Source organism: Haliaeetus leucocephalus, unplaced genomic scaffold (assembly GCF_000737465.1).
Source record: "Haliaeetus leucocephalus isolate CR32 unplaced genomic scaffold, Haliaeetus_leucocephalus-4.0 Scaffold295, whole genome shotgun sequence".
Classification (NCBI taxonomy): domain Eukaryota; kingdom Metazoa; phylum Chordata; class Aves; order Accipitriformes; family Accipitridae; genus Haliaeetus; species Haliaeetus leucocephalus.
Window position 1 is genome coordinate 3,840,482 of NW_010972731.1, and position 19,564 is coordinate 3,860,045.

The 19,564-nt window shown below is 47.1% G+C and overlaps 1 protein-coding gene across 1 annotated transcript; it reads left to right on the forward strand.

The window, feature by feature from the left end:
• The first annotated feature begins 4,859 nt into the window (after nt 1–4,859).
• LOC104833542 (cytochrome P450 2W1-like) lies at nt 4,860–15,378 on the forward strand. The gene is made up of 9 exons (XM_010570267.1): nt 4,860–5,151; nt 7,605–7,767; nt 9,671–9,820; nt 9,914–10,071; nt 10,862–11,035; nt 12,040–12,181; nt 12,575–12,759; nt 13,285–13,426; nt 15,188–15,378. The coding sequence occupies exons 1-9, from the start codon at nt 4,954–4,956 to the stop codon at nt 15,376–15,378; spliced, it is 1,503 nt and encodes a 500-aa protein (XP_010568569.1). The 5' UTR covers nt 4,860–4,953.
• The last annotated feature ends 4,186 nt before the right edge of the window (nt 15,379–19,564 follow it).

Consider the following 19,564-nt stretch of genomic DNA (forward strand, 5'->3'; position numbering starts at 1 on the left):
TCAGATGGCATGGAGTTAGAGTAGTGAACACTTCAAGCTTGAAAGCAAGTCTAGTTACAGGGGAAAAAAGCTGTCTGTACCTGAGCTTTAGGGGAATGAAGACACTGGGCACTGCTATTTTTCTCTCATTCATGCAATTCTTTCCAACAGCTCTTGCGGTGTCTGTATAAGGCAAACCCTTCAGACAACCCTGAGTACTGCTCTCAGAAACAGTGTGATTCATTCCTGGAACAGTCCATCAGAGATGCAGTTTTCAGGGCTGTTTGAAAGAATTAAATGGCTTCAAGCCTCCTCTATAGATGTAACCCATTAGAGGCTCTCCCCTGAGAGCCTCCACAGAGAATTTCTCAGCCCAAAGTCCAAGCTTTATAGCAGAGCTGATTATCGATGGCCCAGCTGGAGACAACAGACACTTAATGGATCTGGAAATCTCCCCAGGACGGTTGTTCAGCTGAGCCTCAGACTGAGCTTCCATTGTGCGATACAACCTGCCTTATCTTTATTACAGAGTCCCAGACACGAGGGTGTAACATGGGCTGATGCCAAGAGCCAGGCAAGGGACAGTTATCAGAAAACATCTAAGTAAGTGGTTTGGGAAGGGGGTTCATTCCAACTCGCACTAGGCACTTTATGCTGAAGAGCCTGTTTATGATGGGGCCAATCTAGCAGCTTTCTGCTTCTGCTAAGAAAGGCATTTCTACCACTCCGTCACCTCTCCTGGCTTCATGCTGGCTCTGGCTCTTGTCTGATCCCTTACTGGGCCATCTTAGATCCCTAAACTGGAAAAAAATGACCAGCTACAGAAAGCGAGGAGTTTCTGAATCGGCGTGGCTAAAGCTGGACACAAGCCCGAGGCAGTGTGAGGGTGATGCAGCCTGGGGCTGGACACCAGGACTGCCATGTTCCCATCAGAGAGCTGAGAGAGGCTCAGCCCTCTTCTCTGCTTGCACCTTAGGAGCTGTAGTTGCTCTCTAGATCCTCTCTACCCTCCACAGAGAGAGAGAAGATCCTTCGGTGGATGATTTAACTGCCATAAGGTCTGAATTGCTCACTCTCTCCATTGCCTGCAGGGTGAACCATCATCCACAGGCTCCTAATTCAAACGTCAGTCTCATGTATCAGGTGTGTTGAGATGAATAGGGACAATATTTTCCATTTGACTGAAAATGGGGCTTCAACTCTTTAGAAAATGTTGCTGTCTGTCTTCAGCTCTACACCAGATACATAGCCCCTGGCATTTCAAGCTGTCTTCCTCTCCAGACATTCCTTGTGTCAGGGATAGGCAGCAAGGTCTCCAGGCAAAGTAACAGATCAGCCTGCACTACTGAGTAAATAACACTGCCACAGGCTCCCATGGAAGGTATATGTGCTCAGTACTCAGCAGGAGCAGGGCCATTGCAATAAGAACGGCAAGGCCAAATTTTGGTACTTGCAAAAAGTGCTTTGGCCACTTATGTAGGAACCGAAGTCAACAAATTCAGAGCTGATAATGCTCACGTTCTGCCAGCAGAGATCCTGCATCACTCTCAAGGCTAATAGGATTTTGAAGGTAGTCACTGTGAAAATAGATGTAAAAACTGGTAATAGAGTCTGGAAGGAGAAGCAGGTTAGACTTTGTTACCAAGTTGCTCACCTGTATGATTAACTTGTCATATGGGGGTCTCTGTAGAAAACTGGTGACACCCCAGGGACTGCAGCTGTCCTAGAGCAGCAGCTGTTTGATTACTACAATTAATGATTTATTTCATGTAGCAGCCATTAAGAGTAGGAACAACTAGCTGTACCCACAAGGCTACACCCACTGAGGCAAGTGTGATATGTATGTGAAATCTGAATGGTGGTGCGGGTACAAGAGAGGAGGCTGCTTCATGTGCTGTGAAACAGGCAAGAAACCACATGTGGGCTAGGGAGCAGTGAGTCACTGAAGATGCTTTTGTGTCGGTTTGGAGGCAGGAAAGGCAGGTTAGGATGAAAAGAAAAAAGGGAGAAACAGAAAGTTCCAGAGACTGAGGGGGCAATTACGGTAAATCTAGAACATAAAACTAAAGTTGCTGTCATCTAAAGCTGATCTGTGCTGCACATGGAAAGGAAGAAAGGAAGAGAATACGAAGGGATGACAAAGTAGAGCAGTCTTTGGCCAAGACACTGACGCTTCACACTAGCTTTAGTTCACGCAAATAAAGGCAACACTCTAATAGTTGTACTGTACCTTGTACTTGTATGGGTATTGCACTTCTACGTGCATTGTACCATGGGTACAGCTCCAGCTTCTGGTTACATCTCAAGGAGTCTGCTTGACAAGCTATGTAATAAGAAAGCCTTCGCTGCTACACTTGCTTACGTTTATTTTGCTGTTGCTCTATTTGCAGTCTAACTACTGCAAGCCTGACCTTATCTCCTACTTAATAAACAAATATTTTACTCTGTTTCTGTTAATCTATCTGGTATTGCAGGATGAAGTTGATTTTGGGTCAAACTGATAAAGTTGGGCTGCACCACCTTTAATACACTCACACTAGAGAGGCGAGCACAGGGATCCCTGGGCAACACGCAGCCAAGACATGTTTAGCAATGCAAAGAGCAAGCAGTACTTATAGCCGCAAACAGCTCAAAGGAAATAATTGAATTTCTAACTCCAGAAAATCACAACTGCTGTCTGAGACAGGACATGGCTCTGGATGGCTTTCTGATGTGGCCTTTTACAGTGATTCCTGCCCTTGCTTAAAAGGAACTCATCACAGTAAAAGCCAGCAGGAGTTATCTGAGGCTGCAGTCCTGGATGCACTGCTGGTCAAGAAGGGGACCGGCAGGGAAGGCACAGAGATTTGGGGGGATTTAAGTTAATTTAAAGGATGCAGGGTTGGTGCTTTACTGGCTGGCTCTCCCCAGGCTGGCTAACTGGCGGCAGAGTGGCTGTGCTTCGGGGTCGGTGGATGATGCCCGTGCTCCACGTCCTCACCAGCACCACCTGGTTCACATGCTGTGGCAGGGGATTGCCACATGGCACGGGGGACCGAGGACAACCCGGCTTCGAGCACCCTGAGGGGCCCGGCTGCCCCAGGAATGCACCCGGAGCGGTGTCAGTGCCTGGCAGGTGTTTTGTGCTCGGCTCTGTGTGCTCGGGCAGGGGAGCACGTAGCAGCGCGGCTCCAGAGCGAAACACGTACCAGACACATTACTGAGACAGGAATTTCTTGTCATCATCGCAAGAGCTTGACTTACCTTTGTCATTTTAATGCATTGCACTCAGAGCCTGGTTTAAAAAAACCCAATATGCTCCCCCCCCCGGCTTTTCAGAGATAATTTAAGTCTCTTTCTGAAAGGCCTTTTTATGATTTCAGCAGCTCCCAGGGCAAGGATGAAATACCGGGAGAGTGGCAGCAACACGTAACTTTTGCACTGCAGGGTGCTGCCGGTCAAATAAAACCCTGCAGGAATACACATTTTGCACAGGGCGCAGAGCATGTGCCATTGCAAGTTCTCATCGCGGTGCCCGTGTTCTCCATCCTGTGCCAGCCCTGATCCTCCTTGCCTGTCTTTACAGCCCCTCTGCCGCTTTGCTCACTTGAGCAGGCAGGGTTGAGTCATCCTAGGCATGCTCTGGGGGAAACCGTTGCCTCCAGCCCATTTCTTGGAAACTAATTAAAAAAAATGCCAGAAATGTTGCGACACACTTGCTTCTGCTTCTGGGCAGCTGATGTGCTGTAACATCTCCACTCCACGCAGGCAGCTCCAGCGTGCAACCAAGCAGCCGTTTGGTCTGGGACCGTGCTAACCATAGCTATGCCCCAGTTCAGATTAGGTTCACTTCCTTCCCTACCTTCTTTGCATTTGCAAGGCTGAGGACCCATATTTGCTGAATAATGGCCTTTATATGAGCTAACCTTTGTATAAATGTACCTTTAGCCTTGCACTTCCTGATCATATAAGACAGCTCTTTCTTCCCTGGACAATCTTATTCCATTGGCTGTTTATTCCCAATATCCTCCTGAAAACCTCTATTCAACCCGGTAGATCTCAATTTTTTTCTGTACAAGATTTAAACCTTTATGAGGGATGCCAGCTCCAGGTCTTTTGTATCTTTGGCTCAAAATAATGCCATTTTCCTGTCTTGTTTCCCTTCTGAAGCCTGCCAGGTCAGCTGGCTTCATTAATTTCATTAACTTCTTCCCTCTATCTCTTAGAAGCTACTCTTGCAAAATGAAGAGTCCTCCCAGAAGTTTCAAATCTAATTTTGTCTTTCCATTCCACTCATGAATCCAGTCATGATCACTTGATCCAAGCTAATTTTCCATGGCTAGCTATTACATGTCCTCTACTTCAGACACAAAGTCTGCAATCACATCCCTTCTGGGCAGTTCAGAGCCGACTTTATGAAGAAGTTTATGGTCTACAACCCCTAGGGATACATGGGCTTTACCATTATTAACAACCTTTGATCTCCACTTGACATCAAGAAAGCTTAAGTCTCCCATAACAATACTATTTTCCCTCTACTAACACAGAGACCTCAAACCCTACCCAAATCTGAATGTGGAGGTTTCTAATAGGATTCAAAAAAACCTTTTTATTTCCCCGTGTCAGTGGAGTGTTTGGAGGGTCATAGTACTGCTAATAAAGGACCTTGAGGTCTCAGGGGGAGGAGGAGGTTATAGAGGAATGCCAAGCACCTTTTCCCATGTATATGTTCTTGCACACACATGCATGGGTTTGTAATTTGAAACTCTCTTTACTTCTGGACAGGCTTTGCAAACTGCTTAGACCACATTCTCTGAGGTGTTTAAAGAGGGTGGAGTATGCAGTATTTATTTAGGTACTCTACAAACCTTAATAAGAATCGAGTGCTTGTAGCAATCGCAGAGAGCAAACAGAAAGCCAGCTGGCAGAAACTGAACAGTGCCACTGCATTTTTATTGCTTCTAACCCCCCCCAAACAGATTATTACTAAAAAAAATGTCTTTTTTAATTTCATTTATCTCTGATCCTGCATTAATTTGTCTGCTGTGTGCAGCGGTATTATTAGCTCTACTCTATTTTTCAACTGGCTATAAAAATTCAGCTTTTAAATTTCCTCCTGGTCCAACTCCTCTTCCGATCATTGGTAACCTGCACTTGGTGGATCTTAGAAGGCAAGATAAATCACTAATGAAGGTAGGACAAAAACTCCCAAACCCAGACCCTCATAGATTTTAAAGCTGCCTGAGATGTATCAATGAAAGCTTTTTGTCTTTTTTTAATTCAAACTAAATTGTAAAGGTGTGAAAATTGCTTTGTAATATTTTGGTGGGCTTCTCCTAGCCAATGTCTGTGTTGATGCGATGTCATTTATGAGCGATGAACCATTAAAAAAAGACCTCTGGGTAATATGGGATTTCTTCATGTAATTGTGATGAGGTACATGAAGTATATAATGCTTGTGGGATTTGAAATATTAATTTGACAGCTCGGACACCCAGAAATCTTTTAAAGCATTAGGACATAACTAACATGAAGTGAAATTGCTTCCCTCTCCTCCGCCCTGGAGAACTGGCAAGGGGAATTCCACAACGCAGTGACCCCAAAACTGCTTCGGAGAAGGGCAGATCCAGATGCCCCACTGCAAAATCCAATTCCCTCTTGATGAATTGGATATGCGTTAAAATCTCGACGGCAGTACAAGCGAGGGATGGAAAAGTTGCGCTTAGGAACCAGAATGAATAGCCCGTAAGCTCTTCTATTAACCTGTAATTAAGACAACTTACCCCACTGACGGTGGTAAACTGTTCTTCGGCGCAAGACGAGGCGGGCACAGCCCGGGGTGTTTATGTCAGGCTGCCGAGCGCTCCCCCCTTGCTTTAGCAGACTGCACCCTCGGGGATCGACGTGCACCGGGGTCAGGGAGAGAGTGAGCAAACAAACAGCAGCGGTTCATGACCAGGCGTCGACACGGCTCCCCTAACGCCGGTGCTCAGCAAACACCGGCGGGTCTCGGGGAGCAGCCGAGCGGTGGGTCAGCCCTGCCGTGGGGTGAGGCTCTCAGCACCTGGTGCTGTTACGGGCGATGTCAGGGCTGGGGTCAGTTTACCCAGTGGGGCTGGGCAGACGATGCTGCAGCCTCCGAACAGCAGTTTGGAATTACCTCCGCATGCTTTCATCACCTGCTAGGCTATATTTGGTGTTGCCTATGTTTGCCTTTACTTTCGGATTACTCCAGAGGGGTTATCCCTCCATCTCACCCCACAGAGAGCAAAAAAATGGGGATTGCAATTGAGCAGCAGGCACTAGTGTTTTGTTGGCTGGGCACCCTGATGGGGTGCTCCCCTCTCCCCTGCGAAAGCTGACGGTGGACTCGGCGCGAGCTGAGGGTGCCTGCGTACACCTTGCGTTTGCTTAAGCGGCAGATTGGGACTGTGGCTTCCCATCACCTTGCTCGTGCCCAGCCCAAACTCTTCTCGGCTGTCCCCAAGTACGGTTTTCAAGCTGCCGGGGAGCAAGGTGCAGCCACAGTGGTGGAGGTCAGCAGGAGCAGTCAGCTTCCCACGGTCCCCAACACGGTGCCGAGGAGATCCGCAGGCAGGGGCTGGGGGGAGACGACAGTCTCACCCTTGTAAAACACAGGCATGCAGCAGCAGGCACGCACACGACGGTCCTTATGGAGCGTGGATTCCTCCGTCAGCCTGCCTCGCTTTGCCACAGACCCCTTTTCTCGGCACAGACGGGTGGGGATGTGTGCACAGCACAGCGGCTCTGGGAGCGCACGTAGGACATGCCAGCGGGACTGTTATGGTCCTGGAGGGATTTTCAGCCCCCTGGGGCACTGTGTTGCCTTTGAAAACTGCCCAGCAAGGCAGAGCTTTGGCAGGGAGCTGCGGAGAATTTGTCCTGGGGTGTATGGCAGTGAAAGAGCCTCTCTGTGTTATGGCAAAGATACACCCAGAACCTTCTTCAGTGCAAAACAAGCATCACTTTGTGTACAAGCGTGGGGACAGCCAGCAGTTCGGGCAGCGTCCTCCTCCTGCTGTGGGTTTCCTTGCTGTGCCCAGCTAAGCTATAGGTACCAAAGCCAGGTCCGAGCAGAAGGGCATGGATTTGCAATTTGTGGTCATCCAGGGCAAACTAAACACCTGGCATGGGGCAAGCAGCTCCTCTGGTCTAGTGGCAGAGATGCAGGAGTGCTTTGGTACGAGAGGAGCATCGTACCAAAGCTTTCCTGTGCGACAGCATCATCATTTACACTGAAATGTCTTCTCTGTTTTCGTCTTTCTCCGGTTTGCCAATTTGTGTTGCCATTTGAGGTCCAGTCTTTAACTCTAGGTGTTTTTTTTTGTTTTTCATTTCCTTTCTCCTTAACAGCAAAACCAGATTAGTAATGCATTGATGGGGGTGGGGGTTCTTTCATGGCAAGATGCCTAAAATTCATACGGATGCCAGCCAGGCATCCATACAAAATGCCTTGCGTTTGACAGTGATGAGCTCCGGGTTACAGGTGCCGTTCTGCAGGTAGCGGCTCTGCAGCCGTTCCCAGCAGGATGCCAGGACGTAATATGTCCTTTCAGAAAGCAACGGGCGTTTACCCTGTGCACGCTCCTTCCCTTCCTGACCATCACAGCTCACCTCTTTTTCAGCTTGCGGAAAAATACGGCCCCATCTTCACCCTCCACTTTGGGTTCCAGAAAGTTGTGGTCCTGACCGGGTACGAAGTTGTGCGGGAGGCGCTTGTGAACTACACAGAGGAGTTTGTAGACAGACCATCCATCCCAATATTTGACCAAATTCAGAACGGAAACGGTACTAGAGAAATGAGCGGGGGCGGGCGGGAGGGACGACACCGTCGCTTAGTGCCAGCCTAACTGTGCATCCCTGGAGCCCGGCTTTTAAACATCCCCCTTGGACCCTTCTGAAGCCAAGCTGACAGAAAACGTTTGGCTTTCCTCGCTTGCACGCAATGCCTCCTGGCTTTTCATTGTTTTTGCTAATGCACTTGCGGCTGATCCATATCCTAAACGTTTGAGGGTGAGGAGTGGGATTTTTAAAGGCACTGTGGTAATTCTGGGGTTAATTTCCATAAGATGTCAAAGAAAGCAGCTCACCGCCACCACTACATTTACAGACCTTCCCCACGGTTTCAGGGGACTTTGGACTAACTGGTTTGGCTGTTTGGAGCTGTAGGGTTTTTCCCTTTCTCCCACTGCCAGGTGCCACAATTTTGGACATCAGCAGTGCCCTGCGCCTTGTCTCCCCACAAAGGCTTTTGGGTGGACCGATGTGAAACAGGTTGAGGCAGAAGCAATAGGCTGAGGCTGGAAGTTCACCTCCACAAACAATCCCATAGTTTTTCCAAGGCAACTCTGTATCCCCGAGTGTTTCAGAGGACTTATTGCCTTGGTTTTCCATCCTCTGCTTCAGCTGAAACTTTAGCTTTGAGCATCCAAAAGGCAGCTTTATATGCTGGTCACAGGCTCAAGTTGGGATTACAATTAGAAATTAAATTAGCCAGCCATAATATCAATAGATTAATTTATCGCTACACAAGGAAAAGGAATTGATGGGGAGAAAAGCATTTTTCAGAGCTAATTTACATATAAAATATCCCTGTGGGAGACTGTCAGTATTGTGCTATAAGTCCTTTCACACTTACCTTCTCAGCCCAAGACTGAGCCACTTAGAGGTGACCCAAAGCTGTAAATTCCCAGGGACTGTTAAGTAACAATGGTCACAAATTTTCCCATGAAACATTTTTTCTTCAGAAAATACCAATTTGTTGACTCCAAAGCTGTTTGCAGGAAAGGAATGATCCAGATAAAATTGCATGAATTAAAGAAAAATTTAAAATGAAGTTTAGAAATCTGTTTTGACATTTTTAGAGCAAGAAGTTTTGCTTTCCAAATTAAAACTACACTGCTTTAAAATAGCGCTTATTCTAGAAAAAGCAAACACATTTAAAAACCTTGCAGCCAAGATGGAGATGTGAAGTGCTGGAGTCCAGGCTTTCGACTGACACAATCTGAGATAGTCTTTGGATTATTGGCACAATATTGTCCTTCACTATTTCCAACACTCTGATGGCATGAAATACCCATCCCTCCTTGGTGGTGTTAGTGATCGTCAAGGCATGAGCTCAGCAGCCTCCACAAAATGATAGTATTTTTGCCACTGCTGAAAGTACAGTGTTGCTGGGAATCTCAATAAAACAGTTCAGCACCGACCAGGGTTGAGGAGACTGAATTGTCCCATCCCACATAGACAAAATATCTTTATGACTGGAATAGGACAAAGGGAGAAGCTTCAAAGATACAAGGTTGTTGCTTGAGGCCTTAGACTTGCAACCAAACAGGGTCAGAAATGTTACATGATTGACTTAGACCAACATCTCTACCCAGCCCTACAGCCAACCCCTACTGGTCTGAAAGCCATACTTGCTTATCTTGCACTCAGGAGAGGGTTGGGGCGAACTGGGTTGGGTGGGACCTTGTTTTTCCCAAACTACAGGCTCAGTGAGACTGGGAGAATGGAACTGAGATGATATGGATGGGGCACACAGAAATGGGAGACCCGTAGTCCCTAAATCCATGGGAAACTGGGCAGCAGAAACACTTGTGGAGATCCCTCCTCATCCAGTCCCCTATTTTGTTTCGTGTGGTGGGGGTCCTCTGTGCATGAGCCCAGCGGCGACGTCTCACGGCCTCCCCAGGTTTGTTCTTCTCTATTGGGGAGCTGTGGAGAACAACTCGGAGATTCACCGTGTCCAGCATGCGCAACCTCGGCATGGGGAAAAAAATGATAGAAGGGAGAATTTTTGAGGAGCTTCACTTCCTTATCGAGATGATCAAATCCTTCAAAGGTGAGCTGGAGACCACCACGGCGCTTTACAGCCTCATACGCGTCACCGCTGCTGCAATGTCGCACTAACATTTCCATCCTCCTCCCATTGCAGGGGAACCTTTTAGCCTAACGTCCTTCAACTGTGCTCCAATCAACATCACCTTCGTCATGCTGTTTGGGGACAGGTTTGACTATAAGGACCCAACATTTCTCACTCTCTTAAGACTCATAGATGAAGTTATGATTCTTCTGGGATCTCCATATTTGAGCGTATGTAACCTGTCCCACAGATTAACTTTTTTTTTACATTGGCACATTACATTTGTGAGCCACACTAACCATAGGACTTAGCTCAGCAGTTTTCAAATGTTCAGAACCAGCCATTACACCTAAAATGTGACAGTTCTCCACGTACCACCTTGGTTATCACAAATGTGCTGCCAGATTCCCCTTTGCTACTCTCCATTTGAACCATCCTGCACATCTGTGTGGAGCTAAAATGAGAACTGACCTATGGTTATTTTAGCTCCACAGATATTTTTTTGGCTTCTTCAACATAATTACACCATCTAGGCTTTCTTTGCCTTTGCTGCATTTTCTAAAAAGACACATTCAGTGTTGATATCTAGGTGAGTGAGATTTCACACACTGCATTAAAAATGCTTCCTTGGAGAGTGCCAAGTTTGCTTATCTTCAAACTATTGTAGCCAGTCCTTCATAACTGATGTTGGAAAAAACTAACTAGTCTCATACTGATCTAAACTGGGTGGTGGCCTGGCACACTGGAGCCCCAGCTGTTGTGAGGCTGACCAGGCTGTTACTGGTAGAGGATCTGTTCCCACAGAACAGCATAAATGCTTAAAATTAGGTAGCACCAAATAAAGGCTCAAAGGTTGCAAAGCCCTCGTTTATGAAAATCTGCCCGGGAAGTCCCTGGAATGCTAAGATACTACTACTACAAGACAAAACGCAACTGAACTGTCATGCCTTCAGAAGAAGCTGTTTCAGCATGCTGATATTCCTGCAGACTTAATGCTTCTCTTTTTTAATTCCTCATTAGTATTTCAACTTCTACCCATTCCTTGGATTTCTTTTCAAAACCCACAAGATTATGCTTGGGAAAATAGAAGATGTACGTGTCATTTTAAGGCAATACATGAAGGCAAGCAGGGAGGATATCAATGAGAACAGCGTGAGGAGCTACATTGATGCACTGATATTCAAGCAACAAGAGGTATTTGACTGCTTAGTTCTGTTGACTGTTTGCAATGTCTCCTTTGGATTTTCTAGCTAAAACAGTGGCTGAGTCTTGATTTCAGCCATTGCATGTAAACCTATTGGAAATCCATGCTGTTATTCTGGTGGTATTGAAATCAGATGCCAGTCTCTTAGAGTTGGTGTTATTTACTGCACGGATTTTTCTATCAAAATTAAGATATGAAAGTCACTGTCTCAGTCCACTCCTGAAACAGCAGCACTAATAATGTGAGATCAACTCCTTGTTCCTAGTAGAAAATGCATGAATTCACATGAAAGCTGACTCTGCCTTTCTTTTTATGACAACAAATCAATTAATCATCTACACTGTTGCTCCAAGATGAATGATACACTTAAAGTACTTGAATGATAAATCATCAGTACAAGTCCTAGCCCTGCCCTGCATCTTGCTTTAGTAGAGACTCAGCAGTTTCACACATCAGTTGATTTTGTTCAACACAAAATATTTGGGCTCTGAGTTTTTTCTTCTTTCCAACTGGATCTGGGCCAACCTTAGGCACTAAGTATTCTACCCAGCTACGTGGAGGAAGGATCAGTGCAGTCCTAAAGCCCAGCAGAAATGGCCTGAAAGGTCATTTTGAACATTGCTGGAGATTCAAACCTGCCCTTGGGCAGGAGGAGTTCCTCGCAGCTAGGCTTAGCTGAATCTTCTGTACAGGGGAGAGAACAGGCTCTTTCCAAACCTGTGAGGCTGAGTCCGTGAACAGCACTTGGCCCTGGGCTTCAGCCTGCTTCTGGGTGGAGGTTGATGCTGAACCAAAACTCCACTCCAAAACTTCCATCTTTGGCGCTCCCATCTTTGGCGAATGCTGTGCCTTCAAGATCAGGTCTATTTTATCACCCGGTTCACAAACACAAGATCATAGTCAACAGCGTTGTAGGCTATGCAGTATTTCCCTAGCTTGCTGCATATGAAGACTGATGGTTTTAAGACCTTTCTTACCGCTTGTGTTTTTCAAGGAGAAAAACAAGAAAGACAGCCTCTTCCATGATGACAACTTAATAGCATCTATACTTGACCTGGTCATGGCAGGAACAGAGACCATAGCCACAACGCTCCAGTGGGCCATCCTGCTGATGATGAAATACCCAGAGATTCAAAGTGAGCTCCTTTTACCTACTCCCAGTCTGTGGCATGGCTGATATGGGGAGGGGAGAGGCCTGGCCTCAGATCCACAGAAGCTCTTTTGCCTGAAGAGCTGAATCCCATCTCTTTGTTGTTATGAACTCCTGATGTAATTAGATGCTGATCAAAGTCACAACAAAATAGTCCCTTTGCCTTGCTAGGAGAGAGGATGAGTGGAGATTAAGGTATGATGTCGGGGAAACAACGCATCCATGTGCCTGAACTAGAAATAGAGGGGGGAAACCCAGGCCGTTGTTTTAAGAATCCTCTCCCTCCAGACCCTGGAAAAATATGTTTTTCCCAAAACCGAATCTGAGGAGGGAGTTGGCTTCCTTGCTGGGGCACATCCCCTTTGTTTGTTCCTTCCAGAAAAGGTGCAGGAGGAGATTGGGAGAACCGTCCAAGCTGGAAACTGGGCCACGTATGAAGATAGGAAGAACATGCCATTTACAAATGCGGTGCTACATGAAGTGCAGAGGTTTATCACCCTCCTGCCCCACGTTCCCCGCTGCACTGCTGTTGACACCCACTTCAGGGGCTACTTCCTTCCCAAGGTAGGTAACTGCTCCATCTCAGGAACACGTCACCCTCCTCATTTTTGCTAGTGCCATTAAAGACTAGTTTCTTTAAAGGGAATTATAGGACTGAAGCCCAAAGAAGCATCCAAAATCACCCCTAGAAGAGTTTCTTCCTCTCCAGTGACTATGCTGAGTCCAGAGAGACTGGTGTTGTAGGACTTAATTCAGTACTTCTAATGCCAAGGAGTTCCTCGCTCCACGAGTGACTCTGATTTACCTCCTTCATGCCATCTGCACAGTGAAGTATCTGCCAGGGAATTTACAGGATCTGACCCTCTACTTGAGGTTTTCACAGCACCTCGTGGGGTTTGGCTTCAATCCTTGGCACTGCTGTAAAAATCTCACTGCCTTCTCTCTCTACTGGCTAATGCGATAAAACCCTCAGGGTCTCCACCTATCCCAGGTGGAGAAAATCTCCTGGGACACTGAAGTCTGTGTCACAAAATGAACTAAAACAGAGCACTTTTGCTTCTTTTATGCCTTCATGTACTTTTCTTCCAGGGTATAATTGTAATCCCATCACTCACCTCAGTGCTGCTGGATAAGACGCAATGGGAGACACCACATCAGTTCAACCCCAACCATTTCCTTGATGCCGAAGGGAATTTTGTAAAGAGAGAGGCTTTCCTGCCCTTCTCCACAGGTAACTAAAGGGCTGATCTGCACAGAGATGAGGCTATGGCAGACCATTTTATTACCATATACACAAATGGGGTCTTCATGGCTAAGTACTGCCTTTAACTCGGTCAATAAGCAATGGAGTCAATGATTCTGCATCCAGGCAAATGGCTCTCAGAGCACACCTCTGCCATGATGGTTCCCAAAGGTTCAACAAGAGAGAAGACAGAGAGATATATTGCATCCAAAAGAAGGTGGAAAAATGCCTGAAAGCTGTCAGGAGTAGGTGGATAATCAGACAGGACCGGTGGGGCTGCCAGCGCAGCTATGCATGGGGTTTCAGGAGCTCTCCTGGAAGTGAGGGTACAATCCAGGGACCCTTAAGTCCTGTCTTGAGGCAAGGCTCACGTGTGAGTGGGTCTGATGGACAAGGCCTCATCCACTGCCCACCAGAGCCAAGGAAGAGAGTCCCAATAAGCCTTGCACCTTGGCTGGGTATTACAGCCAGCAGAGACCCAATATAGGACAGAGTACACCAAACCGTATTGCTCTCACTGTGAAATCTTAAATCCAAGGCCCTGGATTGTTCCCAGAAGTCACCTTGGACTGTGATTGTTCCAGGGGCACGTTTGAGAGCTGCCAAGGATTTCCAGCACGACCTGTTCTTTTAGAGGAAGAAGCACAGCCCTGTGGTTGGGGGAGGTGATAGGACACTTGGCATCCTGACACTACCTCCAACTGTCGTTTTGGTCAAGTCACAAAGTTCTTCTTTTATTTTTTTAATCTCAACTTCACCTGCAAAATACAATTAACGTTCTCTCCCTGGAGGCTTATAAACCCACCCCCCCCCGGGACTTAAACTGAGCTAATGGTAGGAACAGTTGTTAGATATCAGAAACTCTCCCCTGAGCCATCCTAAAAGAAGAAATATCATTTCCACAGTGCCTTCCTGACAGCCATAAATGCTTCCAAAGGTTGCTTATTTCCAGAAATGCTTGCCCCCAGCCCATGTCCTCCATGGCTGCAGCAGCGTGCATTACAAGAGGGCACAGCTGGATGGAGTAGTCTTGCTGGGATTTTAACAAATCCCAACGCTGCAGGAGCCCGTAAGTGCTATAAAGGGAGATTTCCTGCAGAATCCTACAAATCCTACCATGTAACCTTACACCTTCCAGCTGTTCCTCTGAAAGGATGGCTTGAAGGGATTCCAGAACGTGCTCCAGCCACAGACCCTCAACAGTGACTTTGGTTGTTAAGAAGCCAGTTCTCGCTGTCCACCGAGTGCTTCAACTGTACAGGGACCACCGTGCAAGGGCTGGGAATCTAGCACAAAGAAGGGGTAGGAAAGAAGAAACACAGTCTTTTCTAAAAGTGGGATGTTAGGAAAAATTCCACAGGAAAAGTGAGTTTCAAACCATTCCACTTTGGGAGGAGGTAGCATTTTTCTATCAGGCTGCTTTTCAAAGAGAAAGGGTTAAAGATGCTGAGAGAGTTGGAAGAGCTAAGGAGAGGAGAGAGTACCTCATAAATGCATAATAACCCTGTAACATGGCTGTGACTTGCTGCTGCAGGTAGCTGTGTGACAAGAGAGACCAGGCAGGCACACCGTGCCAGTGGGACTGGGACAGCTACCTTTAGCAACACAGTCTCCTCTACTCCAAAATGCTCTGGTGCCTTTCAAGGTTTCACTCCTGCTTCCATCACAACATCTCAGATGCTAACATGTCCATGGCAAACATTCTAGTTTGGTCTTTCCATCAAGTAAACACACTGCTTTCATCTGCAGGGCGAAGGAACTGCATTGGAGAAAGCCTGGCCAAGATGGAGCTGTTTGTCTTCTTTGTGGGGTTGCTTCAGACATTTACTTTTCAACCCCAGCCAGGAGTTTCAGAGTCTGACTTGGACCTTACCGTCCCCCAGACGACCTTCACGTTAAGGCCTCAGCCTCAGGCAACCTGTGCTGTCCTGCGTGAATAACCACAGCCCTGCTGAAGAGCAACCCAACAAGTGGGGAACCTGCTTAGACCCAACTTAGCTATGCTAGGACTCACCATTCCCCCATCCTGGCACATCACCCTCTTTCACATCCCCTTCCCACTGTCTCCATCCACTCCCACTCCACTGCTCTCCGCTGCTACATCTGCCCCATAGGTTGCTGACCCCCTCTTTGCTCCCATGCTGTGAGGAGGTGTGTATGATCAATTAGAAACCATGATGGTGGTTGACAAACACACACTTCTTCTCAAAACAGACTGTGCATGGAGCTGATGGAAGGACCACGGAGATGGTCTGGTGAAGGGAATGTAGCCCATGAGTAGTAGGTATGTCACCCAGGCTCCCATGGCAAAGCAGTGAGGTTCATAACATCACAGAAATCTGCCCAAATCCTGAGGAAAGACACACTGCTCTTTGCTGGAAGCCACAGAAATACACTGTGGGTCACACACTTGAACCATCCGTAGGTACCTCCTGAACCTTTCCAAGCTCACTAAAAATCCATAGCTTCTAGCAAAATCCTACCAGGCTAGGCAGCCAAGTCAAACACAGAATGAAAAAACCAGATCGATTCGTGTGATTTGAGGACAAAATTATTTCTGCCTTGGAACAGTGTCCTGAAAGATGCCCCAGAATCTGCAAACCTATTTAGATAAGCAAGTGCTGCTACCATCAAGTTCAACACTGCTTCACAGTCTGAATGAAAACAAAATCTACATTTCTAAGTTTGCAGTCTAAATCATAAGGCCACTTGAGATTTGTACCAGCAACCAGTCATAAAAGGCTAACCATACAGAAAAATAAACTAGACCTATTTCTAGTTTCATGCATCTCTGTCTTTCCTGATGTTGTTAAATAGGAGCAAACACTGTTCCTCTCTTCAGACCTCCTGGTTAATGTTAAGAGCCAACATCAACAGTCAATCTGGTATTTGGGATGGTCTGGCCATTGGAACCAGCCATGCAATTTCCCTGCAAATGACGTCTAATTTCACAGTGCTTGTATTGCACACACGTACACAAGGAGAATTGGGATCAGGGATTAGACAAGACCCAGTTTTGGTTGTTTTCCTTTCCGCTGAAGCTTTGTCTGGCTGTTGTCCCTGTCTGTAGCACTCTTACCTGCCATCATATTCCACAATCTTATTCCAGTTGATGTATAGCTCAGGCGATTTTTCATTCATTTATCTGCCTGTGAATTGCCACTTCTCCTTATGCATTTTCTTACCATGTACTTTATTGTATCATTTGTTTCCCTCTTCATGGGAGCCCAATAAAGTTTTAATCCCATGCCTTCATTATATTTCATATGCCTGCCACCCAACTTTGCATTACACAGAAATGCAAATGCAACGAAAGGTTGATCCTGAGACCAGGGTGACACTGAGTATTATAATTTTACTTGTATCTCACAGGTGAGACGTTCTGCATACCCCTATCCTAGTAAAGAACAGCTCAACAGGAGACCCTCCATATCTGCAGAGTGGTTTCTCCAGGGCAATGAGCTTTCCCTTTGTGCTCAGCTATGGGGATAATCCTGGGGATAGCCTTGGTTTTCACTTTTATGTCTTCAACTCCTGCTTGCAGAGGCTGAATGAAAGGTTGCCACCACAGCTTCACTGATGCTGGTGCTGTCCCTCTGCTTAGTGCCTTGGACCCTGAGCCTCTCCCCTCTTGCCTTCCCAAAGTGTCACCTGCTGGCAATGTCACTCTTGAGGAGCGGTGGCAGCAGGATGGGGTCTTCTTCAGGGAAGGCAGGGAGAGACAGGTAAAGCGACTGAGGAGCAAGCCACGTATCGACTCAATGAAGGAAATCTTGGCCTTTCTGAAATAAGAAAAAGACTTGCCTTTGGCTTCAGAGAGGCTAGGACTTTTCCTGCTCTAGTCCCCTCCAAAAGTAATATGAAATCAAAAGACAAGAAATCAAAACAATCTAGTGCTCCGGGGGACAAAACTGGGCTGGGTTCAAATCTGCACGAATTTACTGGTGGAACCTCAGACCTGACCCCTTGCCATGGGCTCTCGGGTTCTTGGCTCTGAAGGAGAGAGATGGATCCCTTCCTATATGGCATAGCAGCCTTCAGATCCTGCTCTTTTTGGACATCACCTTCTGCGTTGGCACTCCCCGGCAGGCAGAGCATTGCCTGCAGCAGTGCTGGCCGCGTACAGAGATTCAGCAGACCGCGCAATACCCGTGCCTCAACAAAAGCCATGAGCTACCAGGTGCAAACATCCAAAGAAAACAGGTTTCTTTGATTCCTTTGAAAAGTGCATCCTCCTTGTGCCTGCGTTAGCAGATGGATGGAAGTGATGACTCCCCAGCACACTGAATTAGACAGCTGAATATATCTCCGCAAAAGAAATTGCCTGCCTCCCATTTATTTGTTCAGCCAAACGATGGCAGAACATTGATTATGACTCAGCTACATATTTATCTAGCAGAAAACATTAGCTCTCAGGGGTGGAAACACCATTTCCACATTCCTCAGTGGCCCCAAGGGTCTTCCCTCTAGCTGCAAAACACATTTATGCCTTGCGACGCACTGACCCGAACTGAAGGCAAACATCTTGGGGCAGGACAGGTGGCTTCATTTTTAAAGTACAAATCCAAGTCATGCCACATGCAGCTGGGGAGCACGTCCCACAGCCCAGCCTGCCATCCCTAGGCTGGATGATGCTGGGACCAGGGGCTCCTGCTCTCACAGGGGCAACGAGCAGGTGTAAGGATTGCAGCAACCGTATAGATAATGTAAAACGAGGGCTGCCTTGTATCTGCAGCCCCTCTGCGCGCTGGCCGGAGCAATAAGCGCTGTGCAGAATATAATTTCTATTTTCTTTTTGCCACGAGATGGCACCACGATCCCTCTGAGTCACAGAGAGCCCAGCCCTGCAGTCCTTCCTGGGGTGAAGCACCCTGCCAGCCACAAATTCCAGCTAAGGAGGGCAGAGCTAAGCCTTAAGGCTTTATGCACCCCCAGTCCAACTGCATTCATCTGCGAGCAAGTCTGGGAGCAAAGACATATGCACTATTTCTTTACCATGGACCTGGAAGAATCAGGTAGTATGCAGGGAACAGGAGGAATCTTCTCCTCCCCGTCCTACAGCAGACTAGGATCTCTCCCAGGGCTTAACCGGCTCAAACACTGTGGAGCAATGGCTCAACCCACCTCCCACTGCAGTCCTATCAGCATTTCAGACCAAGGAAGAAGCCAGCTGCTGGAAAAGCGGCCTGTTGCCTTCACTGATAAGGGAATGAGATAAGGCTCCATCTCTAGTCATCTCAGAGGAGGAGAAGAAGAGATGGGAATGCTGGGAAAAGATAGGGTCCTGACAAATCTCACAGAAAGCTGGGAGAAGTAAGGAAAGGGGACATGGACAGGTTTTCTGTCACTTTGCCTGGATCTGCCCGGCTTCTGTGCTGCGTAAGGAAAGAGCATTTTAGAAGTATCTTTGCAATATTTGCACTCTTGCTTGTTCACACATGGTGCTCTGAAAAGAAGTTGTGCTTATGTATCTGAGCCACCTTCGTAAAAATGTAGGGGAGGGAGGGGAGTGTCTTCACTTCTCTGGGGAGAGCACATCAGTGCAGGCGTAGCAGAGCCTGTACCCAGAAAGGGCCAACGACTCCCAAGGAACCATGCTAAGGTTCCTTGAACCTTGCTCAGAGCAAGGGGAACCTAAAAAGTCCAGCGTTTGGCATCTGGGATTCAAACCCAGAAGTCTGGAAAGTGTTGGGAGAGCATCCATCAGACATAGAAAGAGCAAGTATCTGGGAATAATTTATCCCATGTGCAGTAGGGAATGGGAAAAGAGCAGGGGTTAGATGACAACCAACATTTGTATCTAGTATTGCTCTCCAGGCGAAGAAATGATCCACTCTTGAGAAGCATCCTCTCCCAGAAGCTCAGAACTAGAGTAACTTTCTTATGTTTTGTATTTGATGTGTAAAGTAGTGGCTGTCCTGTCATGTATCTGGCTGGAATTTTCCAGGTAACCTTACCCACCAGCCCTCCTCTGCTTCTTAGAAAAATACTTGTTCAACAGGTATTTTAAGCATATAGCCAGTATTTGCAAGGCTTTGAGTAAAAAGACACTACCTGTCTCTAGTGCGTCTGCTAGGCTCTGTACGAAACTACTACGTGGATTTGTCTCAGTTCAGAGCCTTGGCC

What these genes read in the sequence shown, in the direction of transcription:
- LOC104833542 (XM_010570267.1), top strand. Translation starts at nt 4,954, where the DNA reads ATGTCTTTTTTAATTTCATTTATCTCTGATCCTGCATTAATTTGTCTG. An exon ending in AAGATAAATCACTAATGAAG is followed by an intron (nt 5,152 to 7,604) that starts GTAGGACAAAAA and finishes CCTCTTTTTCAG; the next exon opens with CTTGCGGAAAAATACGGCCC. An exon ending in GATGATCAAATCCTTCAAAG is followed by an intron (nt 9,821 to 9,913) that starts GTGAGCTGGAGA and finishes CTCCCATTGCAG; the next exon opens with GGGAACCTTTTAGCCTAACG.